Source organism: Ascidia mentula, chromosome 3, assembly GCF_947561715.1.
Source record: "Ascidia mentula chromosome 3, kaAscMent1.1, whole genome shotgun sequence".
Lineage (NCBI taxonomy): Eukaryota > Metazoa > Chordata > Ascidiacea > Phlebobranchia > Ascidiidae > Ascidia > Ascidia mentula.
This window is the reverse complement of record NC_138568.1, coordinates 22,573,933-22,594,560: the sequence shown is the minus strand read 5'-3', so window position 1 is coordinate 22,594,560 and position 20,628 is coordinate 22,573,933. Positions and strand designations below refer to the sequence as shown.

At 37.9% G+C, this 20,628-nt stretch overlaps 1 protein-coding gene across 3 annotated transcripts; it reads right to left on the bottom strand.

The window, feature by feature from the left end:
- Positions 1-130: 130 nt before the first annotated feature.
- On the bottom strand, positions 131-20,020 carry LOC145893804 (SLIT-ROBO Rho GTPase-activating protein 1-like). Of its 3 annotated transcripts, none has more exons than XM_082982148.1 (24): positions 19,833-20,020; positions 13,989-14,175; positions 13,513-13,684; positions 13,152-13,289; positions 12,755-12,853; positions 11,918-12,046; positions 11,495-11,643; positions 11,032-11,209; positions 10,585-10,809; positions 9,926-10,010; positions 9,795-9,825; positions 8,817-8,946; positions 7,901-8,005; positions 7,391-7,559; positions 7,011-7,116; positions 6,602-6,734; positions 5,662-5,860; positions 5,284-5,470; positions 4,942-5,049; positions 3,871-4,004; positions 3,252-3,484; positions 2,761-2,817; positions 2,002-2,110; positions 131-1,271 (listed from the first exon to the last, which is right to left on the bottom strand). In XM_082982148.1, exons 1-24 carry the CDS (start codon positions 19,882-19,884, stop codon positions 901-903), a joined length of 3,486 nt encoding a protein of 1,161 aa, XP_082838274.1. In that variant the 5' UTR covers positions 19,885-20,020; the 3' UTR covers positions 131-900. The 3 variants fall into 3 exon arrangements, with proteins under 3 accessions (XP_082838274.1, XP_082838277.1, XP_082838276.1); XM_082982151.1 differs by lacking the exon at positions 8,817-8,946 and adding an exon at positions 8,395-8,422 and having other exon boundaries at positions 132-1,271; XM_082982150.1 differs by lacking the exon at positions 2,761-2,817 and having other exon boundaries at positions 132-1,271.
- Between the last annotated feature and the right edge of the window lie 608 nt (positions 20,021-20,628).

Sequence of the window (20,628 nt, the reverse complement as noted above, 5' to 3'; positions counted from 1 at the left end):
GCTTACGGAAACGGTGCAGTATAAGGATGGTAATCTGGGATTTACAGCACAAGAAGCGAGACATCGTGCAAACTGTAAAAACCTCAAATATATGAAACATTTGCTCCCTGGTAATGAAACATCCCCAAACAATCGACAACTTTTTAAAACCACGTTTTTACTTTCATTCCAGGTGATGAAAATGACAACAGTATCGATAATAATGAGAACGACGATATACTATCGATGACGTAAGCGTACACGTCACACATCACGTGACTCTTTCATAGATATAGCGAGATGGCAGCACAAACTAAAGATTTGACGATGATTTTTAACGTAGTTCACACAAAACAACGCAATTCAATCGGCAACAAATTTCGACCTCAAGCAAATTAGCCGCGAGCAGCAGCCGAAATAACTCCGGGAAAAGTTTTGCAACACGAACAAACAACAAAGTTCACGATATACTGGAAGGCAATGCTCACCTTTCATGAAAAAAATGCGAGTTACTCGTTTTGTGACTACTCGTCGCCGAGAGATTTCCGCTAACATCCGGATAAATCCGAAACCGCGAGTTACGTCAGCCGGAAAACCCGGACGTTCTCGCGTACAAACAAACAAAGTTACATCAATCAAAACCGCAAGTAAAACGTTTCCATGACTACACTCGATATAACGCATCAGCAAAAGATAAATATTATTTATGTTTCAAGCGACAAAGAAAGTGCTGGCAACAAACTATAGAGGGGATCGAACAAACGAAAGCAGGTCGAGACGTCATTTAATTAAAAATTAGAAATCTTAGCGAGAGGCAAGATCACGTGATGCGCATCCAACAGCCGGGGGACGAATATGAACCGAACACAAAACGCGATCCTCGACAACGGAATCAACGCCTAAAAGTCGAAGAAGGCCTCTTCATAATGCGGTCTTCCTCACACTTTGCTTCACTTGGTGGGCGTACTTGGTCTTCGCCGAGTGGACCATCCTCAACGGTTCGTGGGCCACATTTCGAACCGGATCCGGAGCAGAGGAGCCGAAATCCTGGTTGGTCATGGAAGCCATACCCTGATACCTGTGTGTGGGTACTTGGTAATGCGACGACGAGTTGTTGTTGTTATTCGAGGAATTCTTTGACGATTCCTTCCCGCGCGAACTTCTCAGCTGACTTTTCCAGTTCCCGCTCGATTGAGGGGAAGCACCGGATTTCTCGTGCCTACTGTCGGATGAGGACAACGTACTTGCGTTCGAGTGACTCGGGGAATCGGAACGCGACCCGGAAAGATGGCCTGAAAATATTTGTTGGTGAGATGCAGGGAATGATATAACCCACAGTGAGGCCCGCGACACTGGGAAATTCCCACGTTTTGCCTAAATCGACTGAGCCGAAGTACTTTCTTGGATTTAGCGGATGTTTACGAACCACTACATACGTTTGTTAACATTCTTATGTCACAATCGTGAGCCCATCGGTGTGCAGTGTGGATAAACATGTTCCAACACTAGTGGGATGGCATTCTGTAAAGGTTTAGGCTGGGACGAACGCCATGTTTGTTCATTCGTTACAGCGGTTTTTCACAACCAATGTAGAATTACGTCATCCCTGCAAAATTTATGAGGATTTTGCGCCACCCAGTGGTGACAAACCAATGAGCGACCGTCTAAAATACTTTAGTTAGACTTCCTGTCTGATTCTTGATGGGGGATTTATATCATAATAAGATTTTGTGCCCTCAATATAACATTACACATTACCACTAAACCACATGGTTGAAAATGATTAGAGTGAATTCAACATTAAATGGTGGGGGTCAGTTGATAATTACGCTTTATCGAAGTGATCGCTAAATTAGAAACTGGGGTTTTTTATCACTAAAAAATTTCTTTCAAATGACCGAAATGCCAGCAAAAATGTAGGAGTTAGTTAGAAACGTGATTGGATTCCAACCCACAGAGTTTCAGCTGCAGCATACAGCCAACTGGGCCACTAGGTGGCAATGTTTTACATTTAATTATCACCTCTGCCTTCCAATGTATCAAGTACAACATCAGGTGCGTCATGAGAGTGCAGCGGCATGTCCAGTGCCCTCAGTTCATCCAATGCATTCTTCATGGTATTGTCGATTACCTGTGAAGAACAGCTATGTCAGAAATGACATCAAACATGGTTTAAATGTCTTGAGTATTTGCAGCACCACACATCATGCACAAGCAAACTTCACAGAAAGATGTTAAGCGCTTCTGCATGCTGGAATTTATGCAAACAAACAAGCACCACCAGCCATCGACTGTGTTCTCCTTGTAATAATCGAGCAAAAAAGATTAGCAGTTAAAGCGTAAATCCCACATAAATACTTGCAAACATGTCACAATAAGTTATAAGTAGGAACATTTGTGTTTGTAGTGGTTTTGAAAGAAGCAAGTGTATCCCATGCATGGACTGGAACATGATACTTTGAAACTGTATAAATTTAGTTGTTTAAACCTTAAAAGTGGCATCATATGCATAAAAACTTCCGGCAAGCAATCAATAAGGCTTGTGTTGAGTACAAAAAAATTGTTTAACATAATGCTGTAGGAAGGACACATTTCAATTACGCAATACTGTGATGTCAGAAAGCAGGCACATACAGATTATTTTACAACTTAAAACGAATCACGAACAAAACTAAGTGGGTGTCTGAATAAAAACTGATTGAAATTAATAATGGATGGCAGAAAATTAATACAAGTGATTGAACATAAAGCGTGATGACAAACAAATACACAAGGCCTTACTTTATGTGGGGCACCAGTTGGAACGTAAATGCGAGGTATGGTGCCATATTGTTTCTTCTGCAGGGAAAAGGAATTTATCACTGGTTTATTGGGAATGCGTGAAGCATCAAATAAGGCAAACTGGGAAAGAATCCACAGCACCCAGGGCATGCCACCACGATGGACCAAAAGTAGATCAATGGTCTTTGATTTGAGAGAAATTAAAAAAGGAAAAAAACTAATATTATGGACTCTAAGCCCTGGTATTTGATAATCTCCTGGAATGTTGTCATGGTAACAGGTAAAAACATGGAATCCTTTCCAGAACGACTTCTAACGTCTGATAGTTTTTTAACGTTTAAATAAACAGTCTTAATATGAAACTTACATGGCAAGGATGTTTGTGATTCTGTAACAGCAAACAGACTATTGGCTTTAGCCTGAAACACACCACCATACTAGCCACCACTACTGCCTCAACCATGCACCATTATACACCATATAAAACCAACCTGTATGGTGTCTGGTTCAATACCAGGGCTGGGGATGCTACCAGGTGTGCCACCACCTCCACGCTTGAATCTGGCGATTCGTTCTGCAACGGACATGGACGCAGGGTCAACGTTGCTACCTCCAGTGAAGACATTGTCTTTTCCTCCTGTGTCCTCGTTGTCAGTTGTTAAACTCTCGCGCATGCTCCCCGATCGCAACACCTTGTTGCTGCCCTCTGGTGTCACGACCAAACCTGCAACAGTTTGTGTTGGAAACATAGGTTATTCACTGATCGAAACAGGAATCAACAAAATGTGACTCTTCCCAACATTCAACTGACAACATGACTATTTTGACAATTACAGTCGCATAATACCAGATAATGACTAGGAATAGTTGGGTAAAATAGAACGGAGTAAGTTTTTAGAACAAGTTATTTTAAAGCATTTGTAAACTTCAAGTTTTCTACTTGCAGACAACTGAAGTGAATCGTGTAGGAAATATTTCAATTCTCAGTTTTTGTATTGAAGATAAGAAAAATTTTGGAACAAACGCCTGTTATAACTAGCTGCAGAAATATTTCAAACTGATGATTAAATAAATTATACTGTATGTGTGCAGTTTGGAAATCAGAAATACCTGTTTTCACAGCTTTGTTGGCGATAATTTTTTGTTGTCGAATGTAATCTTGAACATTGTTATATCTGTCGAGAGATTTTGTTTTCATCGGAAGTTTTGAGGCGTCTGCAGGTTTTGGGTCTGAACTTGAACGTCTGCCACAAAAATGTTTTTATTCTGCTTTTCAGCTGAATATAATTAAGTATTCGTTTTTTTATTCAACTATCAACTGTTTTCCACAGTAAACACTTTTGCTGATAAGAATTTTGATTTCACAAAATCCAACAAAATGTTGTACTGGACATTAAACTTATTTAAAATACTTGGCAAAAAATAAGTTGGCAAGACCACCGAAATTTGTTTGTTTACAAATGTAGTAAAAGTCATGCCATTTTTAAAGTTCTAATTTACTTTTCATGCAAATTTGCTTGAAAAGCTAAAATAAAAATTTCTGGTCAAAATCTTTGGATCGAAGTGATTTCAACAAAAAATGTTTTTTTTTTCAAAAAAAAATTTATTGATGAAACTGTTGATTAAAAAGTTTTATGAGTTGTTTGCCAAAATGATTCTGTGCATATTTGGATAGAAGCACTTATTGTTTAACTAAGTTCCACATGCTTCCATTCTGGATTACTTGTTACAATCTAATGATGGCGCTCTCGCTTGCGATTGATTCTAACAAAAAATCAAAGAGAACTTGACTGAAATAGATTACAGTAAGACAGGGGTCCCTTATGCACTCGCAGGACCCTTTCAATTGAATAAAATTTGTTTTTTAGTTATCTGTTGTATTTGAATTCTACAACATGTAACTATTTGAACTCATATAGTTACAAGAGTAGTCATATTTTACACCACGTTCTATTCGTAAACTCATTGCTTCCAAGTTTGGCACTGTCCTAGACAATATTGCTATGGCAACAATCTGAGTGCAGAGGATATTTTAAGTGTTTGCGATGGACGAGCAACAATCCGAGCAGTGCATTTAAGAACATGTGAACAATAAATAAACAAACGCTTGCCAGCAGTGCAGAGATCAACAAACTTTTAATATCCGCACCCACCCAACAAATCGCATCACCCCAAACTCACCTCGATCCCTGAGTAAAGAATGGACCGGATCTGTGGGAGGGCGATTGGGGAGTTCCCCCACTGTCAAGACTGACTTCGGACTCTGCCCTGCTCGAAATATCTCCGTCTCTGTGAAAAAAGTGAGAAAAATGTTATTGTACAACTATTTATGGTGTGTAAATGAAGCTGACAGGATATTACATAACATACTTGCAATAATAATACATCATGTCCTTATATAAACTGCAATGTAAATTATCCCAATTCATTTCATACATCCTTTGTGAATTATCCACAACAACTACATGTTGGATTAACAATGGTTTTCATCTCATAGTGAGTTAATGCAAAGTTAATTCTTACAATGGATCTTGTACAGCAATGTAGGCGTGTGGAACGAGTCCATCTCTCCCCTTATAACTCCCCTCCCACCAATCGTCAGACGCGCGTCGATAAAGTGTCAAAGTGTCGCCTTTGAAGAACGTGAGCTCACGATCTGATCGACCTTTGTAGTCGTACCTGGCCAGACCCTCAACAATTTGGTCGGACTCTGTAAAAGTTTTTTTGTTGTAAGAGTTTTTTTGTTGTAAGAGTTTTTTTGTTGTAAGAGTTTAGAACAAGAAGGCAAACCGACTATCGTTCACAGCAGTCCTGAAATTGTTGTTTTTTACATTTTCAGCCACAAATAAACATAGCTTTAACACAAGTAAGAAGTCCTGAAAATTATTCCACAGTTCTCACCATCATCACTAACACTTGAATGAGCGCTGTGTGTCGTTGAATGTTGTTCTGTTACTGTTTGGTCCCCGTCTGTTGCAACTCCATCTGCCACAGTGGAAACAGTGTCGTCTGGACCGAAATCCTCCGAAGCCATAACAGTTTCATATACAGGTCCGTCCAACATTGTCGGAAATATTTCATCGTGATGCAAGACAATCGTCTGCAAGTAAAAAATATGCCATTAGCTGAAATGTTGTTCTAACGTTGTGATGATACTTGCGGTTAGTAGGATGGAAACAAGTAAATTGTAAAATAAAAAAAAAAGCTAAATTTTTATTGTTAATCTTGATGTTTCTGACAAAAATCTTTATCAAAATTATAAAACAGCTGTCCATATGATTGAGTATGTAATGTATAATGTGGTTGTTAACGGGAAAAAAATTATTAAGTTTGAAAATAATATAATTAATTTGTGCAGCGGTCACAATCAAGCTATGCAAGAGGTTTTAGGTATAACAAAGCCAGAGATTTTTAAGGAATCTTGTTATTTAATTGTGTGGAATCAAATGTGAAAAAGTGGTTGGTGAGATATTGTGGTAACTGCCATCATGAATAGAAGGAAGGTGGAAAAAATTGCCTTCAGCTTTCTAATTCTCAACGGACGACACACACCATTATGGAGTAATGAATACGGACAACTTCTCCCCAAGGATTAAAAGTTTATGGAAGAGCATTTACTCCATTAACTGCTTGTGTTAAAGCAGTCTTGAAGTCTGAAGTAAGCAACAGTTAGACCGTTGCTTTCGTAGGAAACAAGTCCCTGCTAAACACTTCATTTCACACAAGACACAAAACATCTCCCAGTTTGTACGATCATTATATTCTACACACTGTTTCACCAGGGGACAGTTTATGCATGCTACTATGTTAAAAAACATGACCGGTAACAGTTCAGCAATACCTTGATAACTTCATTGACGTTGGCTTGGCAAGCTACTTGGTCACAATTGTCTGGAACTGGAAGCAAAGTAGGCCCAAAACATACAGCAATGTTGTAAGCGTCCATCATATTTTCGTCACTGTTCTGTGATAAACTGTGCAAACAGAGCTTGGTTAAAGTACATAAATATGTTAGGGGTATCTGATAATGACTACGATGTTCACCCACGGAACGTGTTAATCACATTATTAGTTGAAATATCTAATAGCATTCCCAAGTTCATTGGTTGATGGACAGAAAACCGATTGTTCACTCAACTTTCATACAAACATGTGACCAAGCCTGCGTTGCACAGCAGATAGTGCATTATCTTTGTATCAAACATTTTGTCAACTTACTGGCTAGTGGGAATGAAGTTTTAAAAACTTACTGGTTAAGGAAAGCGAACAGATATCTCATCACGATTAACACGGACTCAGGAATGTTGAGAATTATTTGGCGAATTTTTGTCACTCTTTCCTCAATGTTGCTGATATCTGTTGACAAGAAACACTTTCACGTACAAAAAACAAATTGGAGCTCAGAATTTCAAGCCAGGATGCTGGAAGTTTCAAACACAATTGTGTTCTTCATCAGTAAACATTTGTTGATGTTTTTAAGCATAATTTATCAAACTATAATTTGAAGTTACAACATTAACTTTTTGATTAGGAGTTTTGTGGAAAAACATTTTTATAAATAAAAAAGTATTTAGAAATTAGTCAGAAATAATTAAACCCAATTTCCAACAAGTGTCGAACTCCCACTCACGAGCACATTTTTCAAGATCCTCAAAGATGTATTGCGGGAAAAGTTTTTCATCCAGTTGTCGGAAATAAAGTTTGAGCAAACCAGCGACAGAGTTAATATCAGCGTCATCTTCCCTCTCACTTACAGGATCTTCCCCCGCTTCAAACAATGATTTCATCTCTGTGATATCCTGCAATGCAAATTCATAACCTTTGTTTTAATGAACCCCAATCTAAAGTAGATGTGACAGATGTAAAACAATCAGCATTATTTACTGCAATTTTGCTTGCTATTAATTTGCTTGAGACATTCTAAAAACAGATAATGTTTCATAATCAAACAAAACTTGACACTCAAAAAAGTCAATGCATATTTATTGGCCATTTACTAAAGTGTGGGCAAGGGGGTTATAAAAAAAAACAGTTTAAAAAATATTTTTACAACAAAAACAGAAATGTCCACAAAAAAACACACAGAATCATGATTTTGAAATTTTTTACCTTATTTATATAAGCAACAATACCATTTTACCTGATGTGAGCCTGGAACCCTGAATATACCCTGATGGTGGAGGCCGTACAAGTTGATCACGCGGATACAGCTCTCAACTACAAGAGGGATCGAACGGCCAGATTCCTATGAAATAATTTGCACATCACGGTTTTCTGCTTCCAACAAACTGATTCAATTTCATAATGTTACTAAAAAACACATTTACTTGCTATTACAAAAAAACACCAAATCCATTCTCTTTCTTCTGTGCAGTTTCAGTGCATCAACATTAAACAAGTACTTTTAAAGTGGTTAGTTTAACAGTTTTAATAAAATGAAGAAAACTACAAAAATAAATTCGATTTCACTTTCTGTGTTGATAATTTTTTGGTTTAAACATGCAGTGTTCTCACGAAAAACTGCACAGTAAAAATGATGACACTTCTGTTGCCAAACATGGCATGGGCGATATTTCAAAAATGTGTTAGTTGTTCAAGGGTCCCACACTTACAAGCACCATGCTACATGCTTACCTGAAGTTTCCGTAATGACCTGCGTGGCCTTACAGTAAAACACAAAAACATCAATAAATATTAATTATAATGGTTATCTAATTGCTGGTAAAGGTTGCAATGCTTTCATTTACACGCTGGGTAGGGGAAAATGTTTGGTTGAAATTGAATTTGGACAGAAATCTAATTGGAACATAGAAATTTTCCAACAGAATTTATTAAAATCACATCTCACATGAAATATTGATGAAGCCAAGGAATGAATACAGGGAGTATATCAGGGTACTCTCATGAATTTGTTGAAATATAAAAATGAATTTATTGACCATCAAATTTGTATAAGTTTATGACCAAGAAGCTCTTGTCCAAATCTGTATCTCCACCAAACAAACATTGTATCCAAAGCACTGCAACCTCAATACCAGATTGTGTTGTAAGTTTACCTTTAAATACACTTGTAGGTTTTTACTGAAATGGCCTGAAGTGCAAGGTTTGACGTTGCTATGCTTAGAGCGTCGCCTGCGGCTCATTGCCCGTGAGCTTGGTTTTGGAAGCACCCTGGGTAGGCCGGATCTGTCCCCACAAACCACCCATCACCATGGCAACACGAGTACAGCAAGCCGCGATGAAAACATCAAGAAAAAGCAAACATGCAGTTTTGTTAATATGCATGATGTCATCACATCAAGGGGTCAAATGTGCCACGCCATCCATCAACGCAGCAGAGAGTTATCAATATTAATGCTGGATAAACAAACTTTTCGGGGCAATTTTGAATAATTCAAAGTTATTGTTTGAAAGTTTTTCACAAAGCAAAGCTGCTAAAGTTGTGTTAGGCGATTATTGTTTTGGGTCAAATTTAAAAAATATTAAAAATTAGCATGAAAGAAATTAATTTGAACATATATATAGCTTGTACCATGCTCTGTACACATAAACACACAGGTGTTACTTTATAGAAAACAAATAAACATGCACCCCACACAATGTCATTGACACAATTCTCTGTAAGTAATAACCCACAGTTCCCCTTCAAGTCCTTAGTTTTGTTGAAAACAAAAGCAAGATGACAAGTTTCATGAAAAGGAAGTTGAGTTTTACTAATTGCAGAGTAGTGGGGACTGATTGACAGAATGAGTCAACCTAATTATCGCCCTTGTCCTAACAGCGACCAACATCAAACATATGTCTTGATCTGCCTCAACGTTTGCTTGTGTGTTGTTTGTAAGTACTGGTTTTCAACAGTGCTATGTTTGCCATATTGTATTGAAAATCCCAATAAATATATCTTACAGCAATAATGAACAATATCTAAAAATTTATTACTGACAAGAAAACTTGAACTCCAATCTCTATAATGGAGGTTACAAATTCATACATTTAAAACAACTTAACAATTTTCTAACTGTGGACAAACATACCTTGAGAATGTGCTTTCCCCAACTGGAACTTCTACAATACACAAAAATGATCAATGAAGGATTGAGAAATGAATGTTTTGCCAGATGGTACACAAGAAGGTATATTTACAGAAACTTTGCTGTATTGTTACCTTCATTTAAAGCTTTCTGTAGTATCTTCTGTTTAGCATCAAGCCTGTTTAGTTGGTTTCCCTTCTGGAGAAACTCTTCATATTTCTGTTTAAAATACAAAGTGTTAAAAAGTTTAAACCAAAACCGGAAAACCAAAAGGTGAGTAAACAGAAAAAAAACAAAATATTTCAAATATTGGGACAATATAAATCAAACTTGTTGAGCAGAGCAACTCAGTAATACAACATTACAGCAGGAACAGGTTACATGTTCTTCAGTGGTATTGAGTTACGTACACGGAATGCACGAGCAGATATGTTTGCCACAAACTGTTTGAACACAGGCACGAAACCATGATGTAATGTTAGGGGGAGTTTACAGTCAACAGACAGAGAGAAATAAATACTGAATGCTTTTGTAATCTCCCTGCCATGACAGTAGGCTACAACAATGTAACAACAAATCCGTTACAATGCTAATGATTAAACATTTCTTCACAGTTTGGGAAAGATGTAAAATTATACTTTGTGGGTTACACATTCACCCCTGAAAATGTTGTTGTGGCAGTTTTTGCCCTTGAATCTTAAGCAACAAATTACTTTGAAGTTTGTAAAGTTTGTAATCCTTTGCAATTTCAACCAGGTTCAAACAATCTATAAAAGAAATAATAAACTCATACCTGGAAGAAATAACCTTCCATGTCGACAATCTTCCCTCTCGTAGCTGCCATATCTTTTCCCGTGAGAGGGTTAGGAATGCTCGCAAACGCAAGCACAGGAATTGCGAGCGCGCTAACCCCTTCCTTGGGCGTCCGTGTGTGCAAGAAAGCTGACTTGAGGTCATGTTGGACGCTTGAAGCAAGTTGATGCATGGAACTTTGGGTTGCGGTTACTGTTTTCATTAACTGAACAAATAAACAACATGATTTCCTTTTAACTCCAAATAAAATGTTTTCCAATAACATCTTGCCGTTTCAAGAATACATTTTTACCAAAATCCTGCCACACTTTGGTGCAGTCAACAAGCAAAAGTATTTAGTTGAATTTTCCTTGTAATTAAACTGGTATATTTTCAGTTTAGCTTCAAAAACAATTTTGTTTCAACTTTGCAGAGGGAATTTTGTTACCTCCTCTTGGTCGGCATTCATTTGTTTAACAGTGCGATCAATTTCATGGTAGCGTTTGTCGGTTTCTTTGTGAAGCTGGGGAAGAGCAAGGGATACTTTCCTAATGTCATCATCTGGGTGACCTCCGTAAGTGAAGAACGGAGGACGAGCAAAAGTGTTGTTGTTATTGTCGAGGAATCTGCAATGTGGAAAATTATGGCAAACAAATTTACACCATCAATAAAACAAGTTATCAGAAAAGTTTGGTGAGAACTATGTCGAACTTCCCAGTTAAAAACTAAACGTGATAAAATTCAGGTTTAAATGTATTTAAAAAGTATTTGTTGAAAGCTTAAATGTGCCTAGTGCTGGTGTATATCTATTTAGTAGTAAGTACACAGTGATGCTGCAAGCATGTTTAGGAGAGCACTCTCTCATAGGTTTTTTGTCTTATTTATGAAATCACCAAAATAATAATAATTACCTGGTCCTGTCTTTGTTTGGTTCAATTTCATCCACAGAGTTTTGAAGTAAATCCAATCCTTTAAGTCTTGAGTTTGCTGCAGCACTCTCAGCTTCACATAAAGATCTCCACATTCTTTGCAGGGAACCATGGTAACCGAACCCCATTGTCTGCAAATAAACAAACATTTGGTTACAATGAAGAACTATTGCAGCATTCAAAAAGTTAGTCTGTAAACAGTGGCAGATGTAGGAGGTGTTTTGTTATCAGAACCCCCCTCAGCATTTTAGCACATTGTTTTAAGGGGTGTGAAAGTGTGGGTGATTCCCCACTACACAGGAACGAACAATACAGTCAAATATTACAGATTGTGAATGTCCCTGTGCAAAGCTTCACAAAATATCAAAGCTGCCTAAAATATTTGAGTAAACATTTGGAACCCACCTCCAGCAGACTGTTTATGTCCGTTCCATAATATTTGGTGAGTGTTGCGTTAGTTGATTCCAGTTGTAGAATGTATTCATTCCTAGCTTTCACTGATTTCAATTTACATTCGGAATATTTCACCAACCTCTGCAGGAAAACAACAGGAAGTGGTATTGAAGGGTTTTTACTTGATACTATCACTTATATATTCTGCAATAATCACAAATAAGTCTTAATTAAAAAAAAAAACATTAAATAAATATTCTTCTATCAAGACAACAATGTGTATCAGGATTTATAAAAAACAATTATTGCAAAAGTGCATTTATTTGCTGCACAAAATTAAAAAAACCTCTAACATAGAAAATCACTGATAAGACAAGAAAAATACTCGTAAAACAAACGCATCTTTAGTGTAGTAAAACAATTAAAGGTATTTTTATGGCATTATAGTGGTTTCTGACCTGCAGTTAACCCAACAAAATGGTATTTTCTGTTTATGTAATCAGCATGTGTTTATAAGGTAGCGGGTGCCTGTGGAATTGCTGCACACTTCAGTGTATAATTATTGCATTTCTGGCATTATTTGCATGTTCTGTTTGCTATATAACCCCCACACCAGTTGTATTGATACACACAAACTGGCTGTTTCCACAAATCATCATTAACACTGAAGTTTATTGCTCAGGTCAAAGAGTTAACCTCAAAGTCATTACATTAGTTTCTCTGCCACATATATCACGGCATGGCTAAAAAAATATTTTCAGGTTTTACAGCATAGAAAAATCACACAATTTTAAGAGGGGAATTCAGCAAAAATACAACTCACGAACAGCAAACAATTTATTTTCCAACCTTTTCTTTGAGTTTTTCCAATTTCCTGAAGGATGTCGATCGCTTAACTTTGTTGTCCATCTTTGGGGAGTCCATTGATCGCTCATTCCGCTTGTCAAACTAACAAGTGTTATTAACAGTCATAAATAAGCAATAGAGCCAGTATTGGTTCCACAAAGATGAAGTCTTGCTTGGCTATATAGCTGGCAAGGCCATTGTAAGTCACACCATAGCTGGACAGGCAAGACATGTTAGGTTGAAACATTGGCCCTATCTACGCCTTACTATGCTTCTAAAACGTCAATTAAACGACAAACAACAACATAAAACCATTAACCATGACATTGTATCAGAGCTACAGGTTTTATATTTCAGGAACGTCAGGGGAAGTGTGTCCAGATTTAAAATATGCAACCACCTGCTTTTCGGCCTGCTTTAGCTTGTTTTCTGCTTGCATGCATTCAGCCCAATACACTTGATATTGCTGCATCGCAGTGTACAGTTTACGCAAGTCTTTCAACAAATCTTCATGGGAGTCTTGCGAAATCTCCCTGGTCTGTAAAATTTAAACCACATTTGCAGGATTGTCAGTGAACCACAGGATTGTTCTAGACTTGGCAATATGCAAAGGCTTTGTTACTTTATTTAGAATGAAAATCATCAGCAAATATGCCTCTAATTTAAATTTAGTCTTTAAAACTTTTTACAGCTCTTTAAAAATGGTCAATTAAAGCACAACCTGTAGCAGTGATGCAAAATTACAAACACATCTCTGTTACCTTCTTATGAAGCCTGCTAACATCTTCAGAAACCATCTGAAGCCTTGGTATAACATGGGTAACATAAATATTTGCTAACATTCCATGGTCTTTGCTTTCACGTTGGCACTGTTCGAGCATTTGAAACCAACATAGGACTGGAGACTGGAGATCAAGGTCTGGTTGCTCTTTCCTGAATAAAACACATTTAGTTTTATTCTCAAAAGGTTCCAGGCCTATTTAATCATGAAACTTAAGTGTAGTTTTTTCAGGTAAAAGGGTAAATAAATACACACAGTTAAAGCCAACAGGTTTTTTTTATTTTATTTGAAAAAATTCCCTAAATAATATCCAAGAATCGTGCAACGTGACACAACAATAGCATTATTTAACTTGAAGGTCCATGAAAAGAAATTATGTTATTTCAGAAACACGTGAGGCACAATTCAAGTTAAATTTTCTGCATGTGTGTTTTACGACAACGAACAGTTCCTCACTTTACAGCATACAGGTTCCTCTGCTTCGTGAGATATTTCTCTGAAAGTAGGTCGAGTTTTCGTGAATATTCAGATTCAATTTCTGATTTCCGCTTGAAGAATTCCTGAATGTCGCCAAGCAATGCAGATCTGGAATCTGTGTGTTGGTCAAAACATTTCAGTTGTTCGTTCAACTGAATTCGAATTTCTGTGGAAATTAGAAACAAACTTTAGTGAATGTATTGGGGTTCAGGTTGGGTTTTAACATAAACTGTCCAATTTGCATTCAACAGAAATCTTTAAGAGTTGCAAAATCGTAAAAATATTTTTTAGAATCAAGGTAGTGGAAAAACACCCATAAAATAACTGCATTACAGCCGCAGTTCACTTAAATACAATTAAAGCTGTTTTGGAAATGCTAAATTAGACTATCAGCAACCATTCAACCAGTAAGCAAATCTCATCAATAACTACGCAAAATGTTGATAGGACACCAAAATTCAGATTGATGAGCATGCTTGCTTACGGCAGAAAATGATGCACCGTGACTCAAGGAAGTTACTTTACTTCCTGTGTTTTACGTGCAGTTTGCAAGCTATCACGCAAAATATTCACAACCACAATATACATAACAGTAATTTTTACTTGTACAACTTGTACACAACAATGATGTAAATATGAAACAGGTTTGTTTGACCAATATGAATCATGTAGCAGTACGGACAATATGGTTTTCTGCTGTTTGAGGTTAATTGTTGTGTATGGACTGTAAAATAACTTCTACAAAGTTGTGAATATGTATAACATGACGACAATGCTATCATTTGTGTGTTTTCTTAATCCATAACAATTTTATTTCCTCCAACAGCCAATGCAATTTATGTCAAGCAACTAATCTGAGCATCAAGTTATAAATACTTCATGAAGCCTTTGCCAAGCATACAAGAAACGAACTGGCCTGTTTTGGCCTCAAGTGCACAGGAGATGGGCCAACTTTCCAACACACAAATCTTCATAACACCCACAATTAAAAACATGATTTAATTTCACAACTCATGGGAAACGTAAAAAACTACGATAGGAAATGTAGCTGCCAATGGCAAAGATTAAATTTGTAATTTTCCATCACTTGCTGAACTTGCAAAACGCCATGTGTGAAAATAATGTTTGTTAGTGAATATCCGTAAAGCAACTAAATTCAGGGCAACAAGTCACAATTTCCTTGACACAAGCCCTTAGGCAAGCGCTGCAGTGGAAAGCTTTTGAACTAGAGTATAGAGTGTTATAATAAATGGCAAGGCCTGGCCGATAAGATCAAAAAGAATAAAGCTGGCAGCCAAGACCATTGATAAATACTGTATAATTTGAGTAACACTGGTGGGCCAGTTATGCAAATAATAATATAAAACTCATGTTCTTCAATACAGTTATTGGTCTGGTTTAAGAATATTTCTAAAATTATTAGCAAATTGTAAATTAGGTTAATTTTAATTTTACAAAACAATATCTTCATTTTCATTGGTAAACTCTTAACAGTGAAACTAAAAGATGGAGGAAGGCAAGGTTTTATTTGAATCCTTTATATACATTGCTTGCTTTTGGATGTAATGTTTAGAAAAGCATTATTTGCAAGTATAAGGAAGCCTGGGAGTTAATAATTTCCGGGTGTGAAAGGGTTTGTTTGTGGGCAAACAATGCAGTGGTTTCACTTCAAGCAAAGCAGAGCTCGACCTCTACAATAAACCCAAGGTCAGACCATTGCTGAGAGCAAAGAGAAGAAATTAGTCAAGTCAAGTGGAAACGTTTCAACTCCAAGCGAAAATGGGTATAGGGTAAAATATTAAGCACTTGACGCTTCTGGAGAGGATTTTGAAGGGGGCATCTTTTCGCTGTGTCAAAAGTGGGCCGGGACGCCTCCATAGGAAGCTATGAATAGAAAAACAACACCACAGCCCTCACATAATCCTGCAGTGTTGCAGCATGCAGTAACATATTTAAGTTGCCGCCTCTCTTTTAAGTTGCTAAATAATTAGTCCACAAGCGTAGGATTGATGCACAAAGATCGTCTATAAACCAACCTACTGCAGTTTTTTATAGGCCGGGAAGTGGCTTTGCACGATAAGAGGGAAGTATTTTTTGTGTTGAGTCATTTACCGATTTTACGGAAACGTTATGGGTGTTCGCAACATGTTTACACGGCTATTTTTTGCTGCGTGGTGGAAATAACTAAAGGCAAATCGTGCGTCGCACAACTTGCAAGAATCTCAAGAGTTTACAACCTACTGTGACAATAAAACAATTCTTTTATGATTCCGGGACAACACGATCTTTATGACGCAACAATCGCATGCCGAACAACCGACTTATTGAACTGAGTTAGTAGAATATCTCCTTTTCAGGGTCATACTTGGATGGAATGCAAGGCGCCTACGGAAAGCAGTTCAAATATAAGTGGGGACATGTTTGATTGACATCCCCCAGTTTGTTTTCTTCGCCGTGATAAGAATGCGACATCTTGTAAAGAGCAAAGGATGTCAGGTTTCAATTACTTACCGTTGCTACGACCGTAAGTACACATGTTAAGGGTTTCACGGCAACTTGTCCAATATTAACGGAATACAATCATGTTTCAAAGCATTCGTTCAATGCTGCAGGAATCATACCTGCATACCTTCAGCATTCGCATTTTTTTAAAGCAACATTTTCTTTAAAACGTCTTAGAAGTGTCAGAAAATCGCTAAATCTACACTTCTTTTTGCTGAAAATAGTGGAAGCTCAGTAACTGCCAACTGGACGATTCCTTAAATGGGCCACCTATAAGACGAAACAAAACCGCCCTGTACTCATTCCTCTATCGGTTTCGCATAAAATATATGGTTGGCAAAGGCACGCGAAAGTCAATCATCCCGAATGGAGGAAATTGTGCGGTCAAGCATGCTCAAAAAATATCGGTTAATCCTGCGAACGTGGTTCGAGACATAAAAGGCCTGGAAAGCCGGCTGGAGGCCGTAATTCTGGCACCGTCCGCACAGACTGAATGCACGCCATGATGCACATCCGGGCAAATTAATCGAACCATTGCACGTCGCCGGGCGCTTAGAGCAATGCAAATTAACTTTCCATTCGTCGGAACGCTGGAATTATTCTCGCAATGAAAGATTAACGGGTGCACTTGTATGACGTCACGCACTTCCAGAAGTCATTGTGACGCAACCGATACGGCTAATTCGAAAACTTTGGTTGTTGCCTCGTTAACACAGATGAGTGGTTTTTCGCAACGACGTCAAAACGTTGTAGCAACGCCATGTCTTTCCCTATGGAGTATTTTAAGCAATCAAAATAGAAGTGTTGAACAACAACGTTAACGGTGTGTAACAACCCAAAAACATCCTTCTCTTTCCCTTGTTATGTTTCCTATCTAATCAGACAAATGCGTGTGCAATGTCTGTAGCATTATGTGTGCCTTATCACAGATGTTCGTACTACAAATTAAAAAAAAAATTCGAAATACAAAAATCCATCTGCAAAACAATCGGTTTCCCACTCCAGGAATCATAGACCCGTCTATGACGTCACAACCATGCGGGCGTCACGAAATGCGATCTCATGCGTTCACGCGCGAGCGGTTGGGAGTCGACGAAGCGTGTCGGCGCCAGGGTTAAGGCAACAAAGTGGAGTGTTGGGAGGGCAAGCTAAACAACAAGGCGCTCTACGCTCGATAGCTTGGTTAAGTCGTTGAGCGTGAAAACAAACACTTAGAACCTCGCTTGGTATTTGCAGCCGATGTACTGGGCGCTCATTCGTGTCTTTGCTGGTTGTCTGCCTGACCCAAAGTCACTTTATTACACTTGCCTGGCTATTAGTTGCTTAGTGGCACCTTGCTTTGCCTTCAAAGTTGTGTAATTATTAATATTCTTCTTTGTGCAGTTGAACATTTCTGCACAAAACTTGCGCCAATATTATCGGAAAAATCGTCAAACAACCGTGCCTGTGCCACCAGTAATATTGGACAGCAACCATGCTGTATAAGTCTAGGACAAGTACGTTCTCATTATTCGTACATTGTAATACATTAGTGAATGTGCAATGAGGTTATGTGTGGCGGTATGCAATGTAATCGCGTCTGTATTTCGCTAAAACTACAAAAAATATTTAAAATCGGTTAAGATACCGGGATATAATTGCAGATACGCGAATTATGTGTTGGTAAGGTTCCCATCGCCATACACGGCAGGACGGCCTGTGTTCTAAACGCGTTGCCACAAATATCGCACTTGCTTTGCGAAGTCGATTTGAATCTCAACCCCCCACAGACCTCGCCTCGGAATGTTAATTTATCTTCCCCGTGTGACGTCACGCGCGCTATTGTCACGTGACCTCGAGGTCGCAAAAGCCTTCGGGTGTTATTACGTGACCGCGGTCGGGCTAACCGTCCGTCGGTGTCAATTAAAAGTGTATTATCCCATGAGGGCATGTTTGTTCTTACGGTAAACGAAGATTAAGGACGATTTTCCACATCCAGCGATTCGTCTGTATGTCCGGTTTGTTATGTAATAAAACCTTGATTGATCAATTTGACGACATCTGCACTACAACTACAATTTAAGACATCACCTTCAAGTGAGCTGTAGACAAGGGTCACCTGTTTTAACTTCTCACCTCTTGCGCCAAGTTTCATGAAAAAGTAACGACAAAAAACCGTGTAAATTCCTTTGCAGAATTTGACTCCATTAACTTGTTCTCTATACTGAATTGTTAATTACGTCACGCTGTACGTCCACACTTGATAGAAAACGCATTTAGGGCGATTGTTCAAGTGTTCGGACGACCATAATATGGAGGAACTTAATCGTCGGTTCTGCTTTGAAATGGTCTGGCGAGTTTATTGTTGCGAAACTTCTCGTGAGTTTTAAAGATATTTCCACACTTGACAACACAAGCTTTTAAGAAGGCACCACGAACACAACGGGACATAATACACACCATTCCACGAATACTCCCAAAACAATTAATCCACCTAAATGTGTCAGCGTCACCAAAAGGAATAAGGACTCTCATTAATCAACCCAGTTTTACTGGAAGACAAAGCAGGCACCATGTTGACACGTCGTAACGAGAAATTAAGAACCAGCTATAGTTCCTACGAATATTATCGATCGAAGCAACCCAGCATGAACGAGCAACGGCAGCTGGGGACGAGTTTGAAGTGACAATACACAACAATGTGTATGCAACAAATCTTGGTGAGAAATGCGCCGCTGTTACGTTGGCTCAATTCTTTAACAACAAAAAAATGGACAATGGCTTTCCCATTGAAAATATATGAAGCGGCCAAAGAATGTAAGGCAGCTCTTTTAACTGACGTGTGGCTGTTGAAGCGTTCAAGCTTGTCTTTGATACAATAGGTTGCTTGTCACGCTTGGCGGGCAACATGAAAGCTTTGAAAGGGCTGGGGAGCCTGTGGTTCCTTATTACTTCACAAACATAAACAGGATTTCCCATTCATGGAAAGGAATGTTACAACTACGACATTGAAACCAGACATTACGACCATCTGAACTTGCCGAAGAAATTTTTTATCGCTGCATGAAAAGAAAGCATTGCTTCAAATTCAAGAAGTCAACACATATATTACCAACAAGACTAACAATCTTCACAACATTTCTTGAAGATAAATTCATGTTGTTGTGCAGGTTTAAGTTTGCTTTCGTAAAAATACAAATTAGACTTGTCTGTTTTCATGCAGGACACACCTCAAAAGTTAAAACAAGCAAATACAATTTATATCATTGGGTTCTACGATAAGCGCAGAAACCTTTAAGCAAGCTGGTCTGTAGTTAGATGGGAAATATGTTTTTTTGTTACCTTTTATTCTAGAGTCACACTCCAGCAGTTGTTTGTCTTTCTTTGTGTTCATTTTTGCTTTCAAGATGAATTGTTTACCAAATGAGCGTGATTTAAACTTGTAATCATTTCCTCACTCTATCCCTGCCATGTTTTTTTCTCTAGAACAGATACTAAGCCATAAACACACCTAAATTTGCCTCTGAAAAATAACTATTTTAAAAATTACAGGGAAAATATGTTCAAAAATATGGTAGTCCATGCATTTTGTGATAAATTTTAAATCTATATACAACGTGCTAAATATATATATATACATTTTGCAAAGTATAGTAAATGAATGTTTTTGAAGAAACTTCGACCACATTGGTCAGCACATTCACTCACATCAAAGCTAGCCTATGTTCAAATGCTGCGACCAAAAACCACAAAAGGTTAACATTTAAACACACTTAATATTCGCAACATACCAACGCCCAAACCATGAGTCCACTTGTCCGCATTGTTTATGATACAATAATTCTCTAACATAGTACAGACTGTAAGATCTCTAATTTACTTTCACAATATGAAAACACACTTTCTACAATGTATTATGCCAAAAACTAGAATGAAGAACCATCTGATTGTCACATTTGCTCCAAAAACGTAATTTGTTTAGATTAATCCAACTTAACATGTTACCAAGGTCGTCATAAACCTACTCTGCTAGGATTTAATCCTCAATGACTTGTCAAAGAAAAAAGGATGAAGGAGAATCCAGCGAAGCGTGAAAAACTTTTTCTCTGGAATAAAAATCTCACATTTTTTTTAATAT